General features: G+C 43.1%; 1 protein-coding gene across 2 annotated transcripts in view; it reads right to left on the bottom strand.

Annotated features, from left to right (window-relative positions):
- Positions 1-1,302: 1,302 nt before the first annotated feature.
- Positions 1,303-13,051, bottom strand: part of LOC126284127 (vacuolar protein sorting-associated protein VTA1 homolog) — a 48,136-nt gene continuing 36,387 nt past the window's right edge. For both annotated transcript variants that reach the window (XM_049982833.1, XM_049982835.1), the window contains exon 5: positions 1,303-3,039. In XM_049982833.1, the coding sequence (XP_049838790.1) occupies positions 2,879-3,039 (161 nt within the window). In that variant the 3' untranslated portion in view covers positions 1,303-2,878. The remainder of the gene's footprint in view (positions 3,040-13,051) is intronic.

The raw sequence follows: 13,051 nt of genomic DNA on the forward strand, positions 1-13,051 counted from the left end.
ACTTTATGGTAAGAACGAAATAGTGTTTAAGCTTTCACTACTTTCCATCTCACACTTTTGTGTAAGTTGGGGTTTTCATGCTTTTTTATTTTTGCGGACAAATGTACAAGATACCTACTCCAAGCATTAGTTAACGAATTAACTTTCTAGCTGTAAATCAGGCATTCTCATGTTGCACTCACAACAACAACTTATGCTTATTATACATTTATTTGTTAAATGTTCGCTTGTAGTCATGCTTATTTGATTCTGCAGCTTTCTCAGACAAATCGATCTGGTCTGGGAGGCCCTAGTTCCTTTGTGGCTACCTTTTTCCTGGTAATTTTGTTTTCATTAGCACTTGAAACAGATTCAACGGTGTTCATGTTGACACTGCACACAGAAGCCAATTCCTGCATAGTAGGCAACCACTGCCAAACACAAACTGCCGCATGGGGAAATGATTAAATTCAAGTAGTACTATTTACCAACAAGATCACTTTACTAGAATACAAATGAGGTGCTGAGAATCATAACAGCCAAAAGCACTCCATCTCTGACTCCACATTTAAGTAAGTAACAGAGAAGCCAGTGTGACAACTTTTCGTAAATGTTCATATGTATATACATCTAAAATGTGGTCCTACAGTACAGATAAAACTGACATATGTCAGAGGCATGAATAAATGGTAGTCTCTCATCGATGTTGGTGTGGTCTATGATTCTCAGTACTTGTAATTGATTACTGTCTGATAAACTCAAAACTTAATATACTGTATAAAGTATCTCATTCAGAATCCCACAAAATAGGCTTCTCTGTGAGTATAACTACAACATATAATGATGTCTGATCTAATTTTACTATATATAGAGTGCCATATCTGAGGAATGTGCTACCATCTAGTGGGATTAATGCCAAACGAATGGAGATAAAAGTCTGCTGCAGTGTGCTACCACAGAGTGGCACTGAAGGCAATTACATCACACCAGTTGCACATGTGCAAAGATCTTTAAAACGTGCACAACTGAAGGTGTGTTTGCGACCCTGATGCCAACTTTTACTGCGTCTGGAGGTCCAATGTAGCATAGCGCGAGAGATTTTGTGACTATTTCAGTTTACTGCATCTACATTACATTCAACAGCACTCAAAGAAAAACAACCAATAAATCTACAAGGTGTCAAAAGTTAAGGTTTTCATGTGCTCTTGTACTCTTAAACAACAGCCACTGCCCTCTTGACTATATAGTTACAGTGCACACGGTAAAGAACCCATGGTACCATTATGTATACATCTACATACATACAGGCATTTAATCAGAACATCAAGCTCTCATGATCTTTATTACAAAATTACAAGCACAGCCTTTCAATCTAACATTGTTAATCATCTTATTCACTATTCTAAATATTTGACAGTCCGCATGAATTAACAGTCCTTGAAACTTAGGACCAGGTAGTCTCAAGTTTGATGATAACTGAACACTTAACCTATTAAATGTAAGTGGATTATGGCTTCATCAGATTTCAAGCAGATTATATGCATGAAAGTCATGCTAAATAACTAAATATAAGTAAACAAACAGACAACAACATTTCAAGAAGAAGAGCACAATAGTCACAATCTGCAAAACCAACGTAATTGCACCAGGACTATTTTCATTTTTAAGCCTGCCAGGCTTGCTGTAAGTATCTGGTATGCACAAAGCATATAGTGGAGATGCCGAGTTGCAGATACGCACACCAAAGACACTGTCAGAAATAAGCTTTCGGCCAACAAGCCTTTGTCAAAAACACACACACACACACACACACACACACACACACACACAGTGTTTTTGACAAAGGCCTTGTTGGCCAAAAGCTTATATGTGACAGTCTTTTTGTTGTGCCTATCTATGACTAAGCACTCCCCTATATGGTGAGTAGCAACTTTCCTCTTCATGATATTGTTACATTCCATCCTGGATCTTCCACTGTTTGGTATATACAAAGTTCAGGTAAGCTTTAATATTTAATGTATGGATCATCTGATTACAAAATAGATCAATGAATAATCTGTAAAATAAGAGAAGGGCAACCATTTACCTTTAGCAGACTGATGTGTGGCGTACACACACACATAACAGAAAATAGTATGCACAGGAATTGATGGTCTTATATTGCTTTCAAAATTAATGTGGTCATAGACTCTCAATATGTAATTCAAAGCTAGAAAGAAATGAGCTCATCAGATAGGAAGTTAGTACTGTAGTGATGAACATTTATTGAAGAAGGGGGAGCTGTAAATATTGCAGTAAGTTTATTACCTTGAAAAATAAATGTTAGAGAAACGAAACAAAAATCTATGTCTGCTAGAACCATATTACATTCATATGTTGCTGTGGTCACAATAGTGTGCGTTTTGTTAACTGTGTGGTTGTGAGTGTGCACTCGCTGCCAGAAGAACAACTAGAGCTCAAAGGTGAGTGCATACTGTTTTCTGTTACATGGCTATCTGCCACACATCAGTTTGCTGTAGGTGAGCAGTTGCCTTCTTCATATTTTATGTATCGTTCCATCCAAGAATTTCCATTCTTGTCATCAATAAATAATTACGATATATGTTGTAAACATCTACAATTCCACTTATTTGCTGAAAATCAATATCTTTATATTCGCAAAGATGACTTTACATAAATTATGCTAGTACATGCATACCCATACGCAAGAAATCATACATTTTCAATAATTATCAACAGGAAGCGAAGTACCAAGCATATTTACTATGAGCTTTTCTCCATCAGTTAACAACACATCGTAAAATGGAACTTTTAATTTTGTAAACATTTTAGTTTGAAAAGTATATTAGCATAAAAAATTGCAGAAACTGCTCTTTTTAGTTTGTTGACAATTAGGCAATTAACCCGTATCTGCACCAGTTCGAAGCAGAACTAATGCTTTCTCTAGGTTTTCTATGGCTGTTGGTACATCGTCATAGTTCAAGGCACTACTTGCCCACTTGCAATACTTCTGAGCCTTTGTGATCTGTGCTGGATTCAGTGAAGCTGAACTTCCATTACCTGCAACATGAAAGCAAAAGCTTTAACATACACAAACTGAAGAATGCTGATACATATACCTTTACAAACTATGTGTAACAAAGGTGAGAAGGGAAACATTGGAAAGATACAGAAGGACGATACAGTAGAAAGAAAGTAGATGTAAATTACGAGACAATTACAAAGTATGGACAACACAAGGTTTAGGAGGGAAGGGGGCCACTTGGTGATTTAAATGTGGTATGGAAATTTCTACTAGAATTTAAATAATTGTTTGTATCTTTGCAAGATCAAGAGAACAAACCAGGGTAGTTGCCAAGATATGATCCAGATGTTCATTCCATCCAACTGTTAGAACACAAATGGCAACAATCTTTACAGATCACTTTATGGGAGACAAATATGAATGAGCTCTTCAACAATCTACAATGTAGAAGTCAAAAACTGCAACTCTTGACCACAAGTATTGTGTGGCATAGGTACTCCTACATCTGCAAGCACAGTGTTCTGCCACAGTATAGTACTGTTCATACACCTTGCCCAACTCTTTGGGACCTTTAGGCTAGTGTAAAATGAACAGGGTTCTTGGTGGTACTACTGCCATGTGCAAGTTTTTAGATGTTGGTATTCAGAATTGGGTGAAAATATTGTGAGCTGTGGAGCAAGGCACCTCAAGCAATGGCTTCAGGCCATGGAGGATGCAGAGACACTTCTGTGCCCAAATATTTCTACACAAAGTTTGGCTAAATACACAATACTGTGGGCCATACAGAACAAATGCTTCAACTAACTTCTATTTGTTATCAGTAAACAGCAGAACCCTAGAAATCAAAGATAGGTTAGCAGAAATGGATAAGGAATTAAATGAGATTTACTGAAGAACAGTGTGTGTATCAGAAATTCAATGATAAAGAAACAAAAATCCAGGGTGGAATGTAGCAATATTATGAAAAAGAGAGTTGTTTCTACTCACCATATAGCAGTGATGCTGAGTTACACAACAAAAAGGCTCTCACAATTAAAGCTTTATGTCATTAAGGCCTTCATCAACAATAGATAAAACACACACACACACACACACACACACACACACAGGGCGGAGAGGGAGAAATGATACACGACTGCAGGCCCCGGGCATCTGAAATCACATTGCCGGCAACAGCAACAGTGCATGATGGGAGTGGTGCAAGGGGGAGGGGGGGGATGATATTATGGGGTGTGCGGACAGTGAAGCGCTGCTTCTTAGACGGAGGGCAGGAGAGAGATGGGGAGGGGAAATAGCAGAAAAGGAGAGAAAGAAAAAGACTGGGTGTGATGGTGGAATGACGGCTGTGTAGTGCTGGAAAGGTAACAGGGAATGGGCTGGATGGGTGAGGACAGTGACTAATGAAGGTTGAGGCCAGGAGGGTTGTGGGCACTTAGGACATATTGCAAGGTAAGTTCCCACCTGCACAATTCAGAAAAGCTGGTGTTGGTACGAAGTATCCATACGGCAAAGGCTGCGAAGCAGTCATTGAAATTAAGAATGTCATGTTTTGCAATGTGTTCAGCAACAGGGTGGTCCACATATTTCTCAGCCACAGGTTGTCGGTGGCCATTCATGCAGACGGACAGCTTGTTGGCTGTCCTGCCCACAAAGAATGCAGCACAACGATTGCCGCTTAGCTTGTAGATAAAATGATTTGTTTCACAGGTAGCTCTGCCTTTGATGGGATAGGTGATGTTAGTAACTGGACTGGAGTAGGTGGTTGTGGGAGGATGTATGGGACAGGTCGTGCATCTATGTCTATTACAGGGGTATGAGCCATGAAGTAAGGGCTTGGGAGCAAGGGTTGTGTAAGGATGGACGAGTATGTTGAGCAGATTCGATGGCTGGCAGAATACCACTGCGAGAGAGGTGGAAAGGATAGTGGGCAGGACATTTCTCATTTCAGAGCATGACAAGAGGTAGTTGAAACCCTGGCAGAGAATGCAGTTCAGTTGCTCCAGTCCCAGATGATACTGAGTTACGAGGGGAATGCTCCTCGGTAGCCAGACTGTGGGATTTTGGGAGGTGTTGGGAGACTGGAAAGATAAGGCACGGGAGATTTGTTTTTGTACAAGGCTGGGAGGATAATTATGGTCAGTGAAGGTCTCAGTGAGACCCTCGATATATTTTGAGAGGGACTGCTCATCACTGCAGATGCGACAACCACGGGTGGCTAGGCTGCACGGAAGGGACTTGGTATGAAATCCTAAGTGGACGTACAGCTGGTGGTTAGTAGGTACTGATGTAGACATCTTTGAGGTGGAGGTCAACATCTAGGAAAGTGGTTCGTTGGGTTGAGTATGGGAAAGTGAAGCAAAAGGGGTAGAAGTTGTTGAGGCTTTGGAGGAATGTGGATAGGGTATTCTCATGACCAATGAATCTGAACCAGGTGAGGGGTTTACGATTCTGGGTTTTTAGGAAAGGATTCCTGTACATCGCACATGAAAAGATTGGCAAGTGGGTGCCCATAGCTGTACCCCCGATATGTTTGTAGGTAATGCCTTCAAAGGAGAAGTAATAGTGGCTAAGGTTATCGGTGGTCATAGTGACTAGAAAGGAGGTTGTTGGTCTGGAATCCATCAGGCATTGGGAAAGGTAGTGTTCAATAGCAGTAAGGCCATGGGCATTAGGAATGTTGGTATAAAGGGAGTTGGCATCAATAGTGACGAGCAGGGCATCATGTGGTAAAGGGATGGGAACCGTGGAGTGTCAGTGGAGGAAATGGTTGGTATATTTTATATAGGAGGGTAGGTTCCAGGTAGTAGGTTGAAGGTGTTGGTCTATGAAAGCAGAGATTCTGTCAGTGGGGGCACAGTAACTGGTCACAATGGGGCATCCTGGGTGGTTAAGTTTATGGACTTTAGGAAGCATGTATGAGAGTGGGAAGTGGTAGGGGTGAGTAGAGAGGAGGACTCCGGGGAGAGGTTGTGGGATGCGCCTAAGGACTTGAGTAGTGAGTGGAGATCCTGCCACCATGGATTCCAGCTCCTTCCATCTATGTCAATACAGAAAAGTTTCCTTATCCCTAGCTAGATCCCAGTCCACATACTGTACTTGTGTTGTTGCTTGGCTCATGAAATCCCTCCTCCCTCCCCCCCCCCCCCCCCCAAATGGCCTTACCATGAAATTACCCATCTCTGGCTGCCACCCCTCCTTCCACAATGACCTCCACCTGTTTATATTCTGCCAATCCTTAGCCCTTACCAAAATAGTCCTGCAAAACCATATGAACCAAGCTCAAACCTTATTGCAGTACCTTCTCTCCATCCGCAAAATTCTTATGCTATGCAATCCCAAATTCCTGGAACCCATAATACACATTGAAAGTCTCACCCTGCAGGAACTATAGCAGCATTCAAAATGCCCTCTCAAAAAGGTCTCCATCCTGCTCACTCCCTACTCCCACCTTGGAGTACCAGTGTCCACCACCTCTACAACAACCTCCAAACCTCTCCCACAGCCCTTCGTAGCTGGCAAACTCTGTCTCTCAGACCTACTACAGTTACCCATCCTCTGAAACTCCCTCTAAACACCACACGTAACCCAGAACCTAAACAAACCCACAACATAGTCATGAATCTTTACTCCAGAAGCCTTAGCCCTACAGAAATATCAGTCCTTTCCAAAGGCCTCACCTTTTGCTCCACTCCCAAATTCAATCAGGAGGACTTGTTAAAAACCTTCTCTCCTCCTCCCAGTCACTTCAGTGGAAAAGTATTTTCACCACCAACCCTACCAATCCAACTCGACCAAAGACCAACACGGAACCTTGCCTAACTCAGTTCACTCCTCAATCCAACTTTGATCCACTCCCACTGGCCCCAAATCACCCCCTGTTAACTTTCCAGAATGTCTTAACCTCGAACCTTGCCTAACCATCATTCCCCATATCCCTCAACATGCAAACTAACCTTACATCTGCTGATAGAAACACAGTCCAACATCTAAAAACTGATACTGACATTTAGAATCCTACCTGCAGACTAAGACTCCATCACTGTTGTTTTGAACTGCAAGTATTATGTGGCAGAAGGACTCTGCCATCTGTCAGATACTTCCCCTATAAACCTTGCCACTGTGACCCAAATCCAGAAATCCTTAGGCCCATCCCAAAACCTCTGCCCTCAGCCCATCTCTCTACTCGCCCCTACCAATCCCCGCCTTCCTACCTTCTTGTACCTATCTACCCTGGATGCCCCTTTGTAGCCGGTTACTGTGCGGCCATTGAGAGAGTCTCTGCCGTCATTGACCAACACCTTCAGCCTATTACCCAGACCTACCCTCCTACAAAAAAAGGTAACAACCATTTCCTCCACCACCTCTCCACAGTTACTGACCGTTTACGACACGGTACCCTGCTCGTCACTATTGCTGCCACCTCCATTTACACTAACATTCCTAAAGCCCATGGCCTTTCCACTATTGAACACTACCTTTCCCAACACCTGATGGATTCCAGACCAACAACCTCCTTCCTAGTCACCATTACCAACCATATCCTCACCCACAATCAGTTCTCCTTTGAAGGCATAAACTACAAACAAATCCGGGGTACGGCTATGGGCGCCTTCATGGCACTATCCTATGCCAACCAATTCATAGGACATCTAGAGGAATCTTCCTAAAAAAGCCAGAATCCTAAATCCCTCATCTGGTTCACATTCATCAGTCACGAGGACACCCTATCCACATTAATCCAGAACCTCAACAACTTCTCCCCCATTTGCTTCACCAGCTCCTATTCAACCCGACAAGCCGCCTTCCTAGACATTGACCTCCACCTCAAAGATGGCTACATTAGTACCTCTGCCCACCAGCTATACCTCCACTTGGATGGCTGCCACCCGTTCCATACTACGAAGCCCCTTCTGTAGAGCATAGTCACCTTTGGTCGTTGCATCTGCAGTGACGAGCAGGCCCTCTTGAAAGATACCAAGGGTCTCACTGAAGCATTCACTGAGAGAAATTATCCACCCCACCTTATACAAAAACAAATCTCCCATGACTTATCTCTCTAGTCTCCCACCACCTCCCGAAGTCCCACCACCTGGCTACAGATGAGCATTCCCCTTGTAACTCAGTACCACCCAGGACTGGAGCAACTGAATTACATTCTCCACCAGAGTTTCAGTTACCTCTCATTGTTCCCTGAAATGAGGAATGTCCTGCCCACTATCCTTCCCACCCCTCCCACAGCGGTATTCTGCTGCCCACCAAACCTACACAATATACTCGTCCATCCTTATACAACCCCTGTTCCCAATCCCTTACTTCATGGCTCATAACCCTGTAACAGACCTAGATGCAAGTCCTGGCCCATACATCCTACCACCACCACCACCACCACCACCTACTTTAATTAGGTCACTAACATCACCTACCCCAAAGGCAGGGCTACCTGTGAAACCAGTTGTATGATCTACAAGCTAAACTGCAGCCACTGTGCTACATTCTATGTAAGCATGACAGCTGCATTAATAGCCACCAACAAACTGTGGGCTAGAAACAAGCAGACCATCCTGTTGCCGAACACGCTGCCAAACATTACATCCACCTCACAGCCGGTGCCATATGGATCCTTCCCACCACCACCAGCTTTTCTGAACTGTGCAGGTGGAAACTTTCCCTGCAATACATCCTACATTCCCAGCAATCCTCCTGGCATCAACCTTTGTTTAGTCACTGCCTTCACCCATCCAGCCCCTTTCCTGTTCCCATTCCAGCACTACACAGCTGTCATTCCACCATCACACCCAGTCTTTATTTCTCTCATTTTCCACCACTTTCCCTCCCCATCTCTCTCTCTCTCTCTCTCTCTCTCTCTCTCTCTCTCTCTCTCTCTCTCTCTCTCTCTCTCTCTCTCTCTCTCTCTCTCTCTCTCTCTCTCCCCCCCCCCCCCCCCCCGTCCTCTGTCTAACCAGCAGCACTTCAGTGTCCGCCACCTCGACCATGCTATCCCTCCCCCCACAGCCTCCTCCTTACCCTCATCCAGTCACCTCTCCCATCATGCGCTGCTGTTGCTGCCTGCAGCGTGATTTCAGTTGCCCAAGACTGCAGTCTGTGTGTGTGTGTGTGTGTGTGTGTGTGTGTGTGTGTGTGTGGACAAAGGCCTTAATCACTAAAATCTTTAATTGTGAGAGTCTTTTTGTCATGCCTATCTGTGACTCAGCACCTCCACTGTATGGTGAGTAGCAACTCTCCTTTTCATAATATTGTTAAAATTATATCTCTTTGACATGGTGTAATACCTCTGAAGAGCAACAAAAACTGATAAATGAAAATATATTTTATTATAAGATTATGGGTGATTTTGATGCAAAAGTAGAGAAAAAATCTATGTACATTTCTTCAGTGGGAAACATTGACCAGGACACCAGATATGACAGAGGTTATATCAACAATGTGATGAGAAAAACAGCATATCTGTCCTTAACAGTTTTTTCCACAATAAAACAGACAGAAAATTCACTTGGCAAAGACCAAGTGGAACTTAAATGAAACTGACTACGTTTTATCAAATGATAAAGAAACTGACAGTCCTATACTACTTTCAAATTTAAGGTGGTCATAGACACTCAACATGCAATTCAAAGCTAGAAAGAAACAAATTCATCAGATATGCAGGCAGTATTGCAGATTATAAACATTTATTGGAGAAGAGGGGGCTGCAGCACACAAAATTACACAACAAGTTCCATATCTTGAAAAGTAAGGGTTATACAGGCAGATGAGTGGTATGAAAAAAGCAAGACAAAAATTAATTTTAGGTAGATGTCATATTACAACAGCGGCACAGTAACTAATGACAGTGAGAGAATCATACAAGTGTTTTAAGATAAAGCAGAAACACATATGGTTAATTATTAAAGCAATAACTCTCTGGATATAATTCTGGCTGTGGTGCACAAAGCCATTCAAGGTATGAAAGAAGTCAAGACATTGTGAGCTGTTAATTTCTCAATAGAAATGCTTGAAGTTAGTGAAAGTAGTACAAATGGAAATGGTAAAAATTTTTGCAGAATGCCTGAGGAGCACAACTGCCAGTACTGACATAATGCTGTAATGTGCGCTCCTTCGTACGAAACAGGGTGTACAAGAAAAAACATACACTATTATGAAAAGAAAAGTTGCCCCTCACCACATAGTGGAGGCATCTGAGTCACAGACAGAAACAACAAAAAGACTGTCACAAATGTTGTGCCTATCTGCAACTCAGAATCTTCTGTATATGGTGCATCACAACTTTCCTATTCATAATATTATTACATCCATCCTGGATTTTATTGTTTGACAAAAAAATATAGATTATTAACCTCTCCTCTGTAATAAACAAGATATTCATTAAAATTGTAAAAATCTATACTGTCAGTGAGAAGCAAAGTGTTCAGTTTATGTGAGGATACCAAACAATGGCTGGGAGGGAGAAGCAGCAATAGCATGGGATAGGTATGTTGCACCCATGAGAACTCCGGAACAGGCAGCTGGTTTGTTTTTCTGGTTGGTGCTTTAGGGCATGAAACTGCTAATGCCATAAACACCCGTATCACAATGTAAGAAAAAAAAACAAGTGCCAAATAAAAACCTGAGGTGAAAAAGGCAAAAACCCTATCAAGCAAAAACTTCAAAAGAGCAGCAGCTAAGAACAAGGACATCCCTAGAAAATATTTCCCAAAACAGCAAATGAAACTGCGGAGGATCAAATTTGCTTTGTCATGCCACTGTGGCGAATAAAAAGTAAGACATGATGACACATGTTCTGTCATCTGCTAAAAGATCTGACAAAGTAAAGAACAAATAGTTAAAAAATGGGAACCAGATCAGAAAGTGGCACAGCATCAAGGGTTGAGAGCAGTAGGCGCACAGTGGGGCAGGGTTGGCACTTAAATGGTGATGACTAAAACAACACTGTCCTATATACAGCCATACAGCCAGGCTAAAACAACCATCTCACAACATGAGGGCTGAGAGGAGGTCAACTACACTATTAGGAGATGTTTCATGTCCCGGGGTAACAGACAGCGACAAGATGATCATGTGAGGGAACAGAATGACTAGCACACCGAGGGAGGAGAGCTGCAGCCTTTGCAACAGCAGTTGGTGGAGGCATTCTTGGATCTGTTGTACTAAAGGTGGGACTGAGTACAGCGTGTGAAGGCTCTGAACAGCACAGAGAATCTGAGCAGATGACACAGTTTGGAAGCTGGAAGCAGTGGATAGCCTGGCGAAATGCATGAACCTTGCCATGATGCACCAGGCCATGTGTAGTGTCCTTAGGAAGCAAATGGAGTCCGAAATGAAAATGTACCTCCAACACAAAGCCACAGCGGTGAAGAGTTCGCACCCATGGAGAAAGTGGCAGGGAGTGTAAAGCAAAGCTCAGGAGGCAATAGAAAAGATGAGCACAGCGCATACTATCAATCTATCAAAAAAGAGCATAGGATGGGTGACTGGGCATAGAAGACAGACAGCTCACGTAACGGCTGAGGAGAACATCCTGCAGGTAGGACAACGCTAAGTCAGCAGCCTCAGCACGACTCTCAACAGGACTAGTATAGAAGCACCAGTCGCCAAACATATCCCACTATGGGGGATGGTTTTTAAGATGACCTAAGATAGTTGGATGTCCGGATGAATATATGATACTGCCATAATACAGTTTCAAATGGACAAGGTCGTACAAATGGAGGAGGATGGTCTGAACTGCTTCCCATTAGGTACCGCATAAAACACACATAACTCTGGGGGAGCGAATGCAACAAACTGGCATGTAAGAGACCTGGGAAGACCAACAAATAAAACTTGAGTCCCAAGAAGTTCCTTGTGTCAATGAGCGGCAGAAGGAATGGGGCTAAGTTGCAGGGATAGGGGAGGAAACTTCTGGCGCCACAAAACGTTCGTACAGACAGTCTGGTCAGTGGGAAAGTGGCAGCCATTGTTGATGTTCCACAAGTAAAGATGATCAAGACATCACTGATAACGGCACTCAAGTAGATAGGATCATTGAGAGCTGCAATTGCAAAGTCATCAACGAGAAGAGAGCATGAGATACCTGGCAGGAGACTATCGATAATGGGGTTAACTGTGCTGGCATAAGCTGTCGCCAGCACACCGGTCAGCAAAGATGCCTATCACAAGTAAGGACAGACACACACCAACAAGCAACACGCTGCCAACACTCTCTTGACAGTGTGTACTAAGGCCATCGCTGCTGCGAGGAGGGCCTCACTAACTCACACTCCAGTTTGGCAGGTACAGTTTATTACAGGCTATGACAGTACATAGCTTTAGATTAGTAACTTTAGCAAGATTACTGATATTTTCTGCAAGATGATGATGATTTGGGTTTATCGGACACTTGACATCATGTTATCAGTGCCCTGGCAAAAAGTTAACATGCAAATCTCATCACCCTGGTTACAACTGAATTGATATCTGTGAGGATGGTGGGCAGATCTCCTCCAAGACTGAGGACTTCCCTAATATCAGTATATAGGGCACAGAGCCACAATATGCTCAACAAAGTGGCACATCACAAACTTCACTGATGGTTGATCCTCCCATCAGAGGAGGAAACCACATGTTAAAGGGCTATGTCTGACGCACAGTCTGGTAAGCAGAACCTCCTTCCAGCGGCGATGCCAACATTAAGACCGCCAAACCTTTGTGGTCAATTTGAGCGACCACAGTTTGTTGTCTGTCACCTGCAAACATTTAATCTCTCACTGATACACGATGCCTCTGACAGAAAATGAGATGATGGCATGCAATGGGATGGGACATTGACGGACAACACTATCCCAACATGCTTCCTTGGCAGTTTTGTTGGCCATATTGTTACCCTGTATCCCAATATGGCCAGGTACACAGCAAAAGACACCACCTTGCCACAGTGTTGGAGCGACTGTAATGAGTCATAGATGAGCTGAATCAGCGGGTCTACTGGATACATTTGGTAAGGTGTTTGCAATGCACTAAGAGAATTAGAACAGATAAGGAAACTTGCAT

This window comes from Schistocerca gregaria, chromosome 8 (assembly GCF_023897955.1).
Source record: "Schistocerca gregaria isolate iqSchGreg1 chromosome 8, iqSchGreg1.2, whole genome shotgun sequence".
In the NCBI taxonomy this organism is placed as follows: Eukaryota; Metazoa; Arthropoda; class Insecta; order Orthoptera; family Acrididae; genus Schistocerca; species Schistocerca gregaria.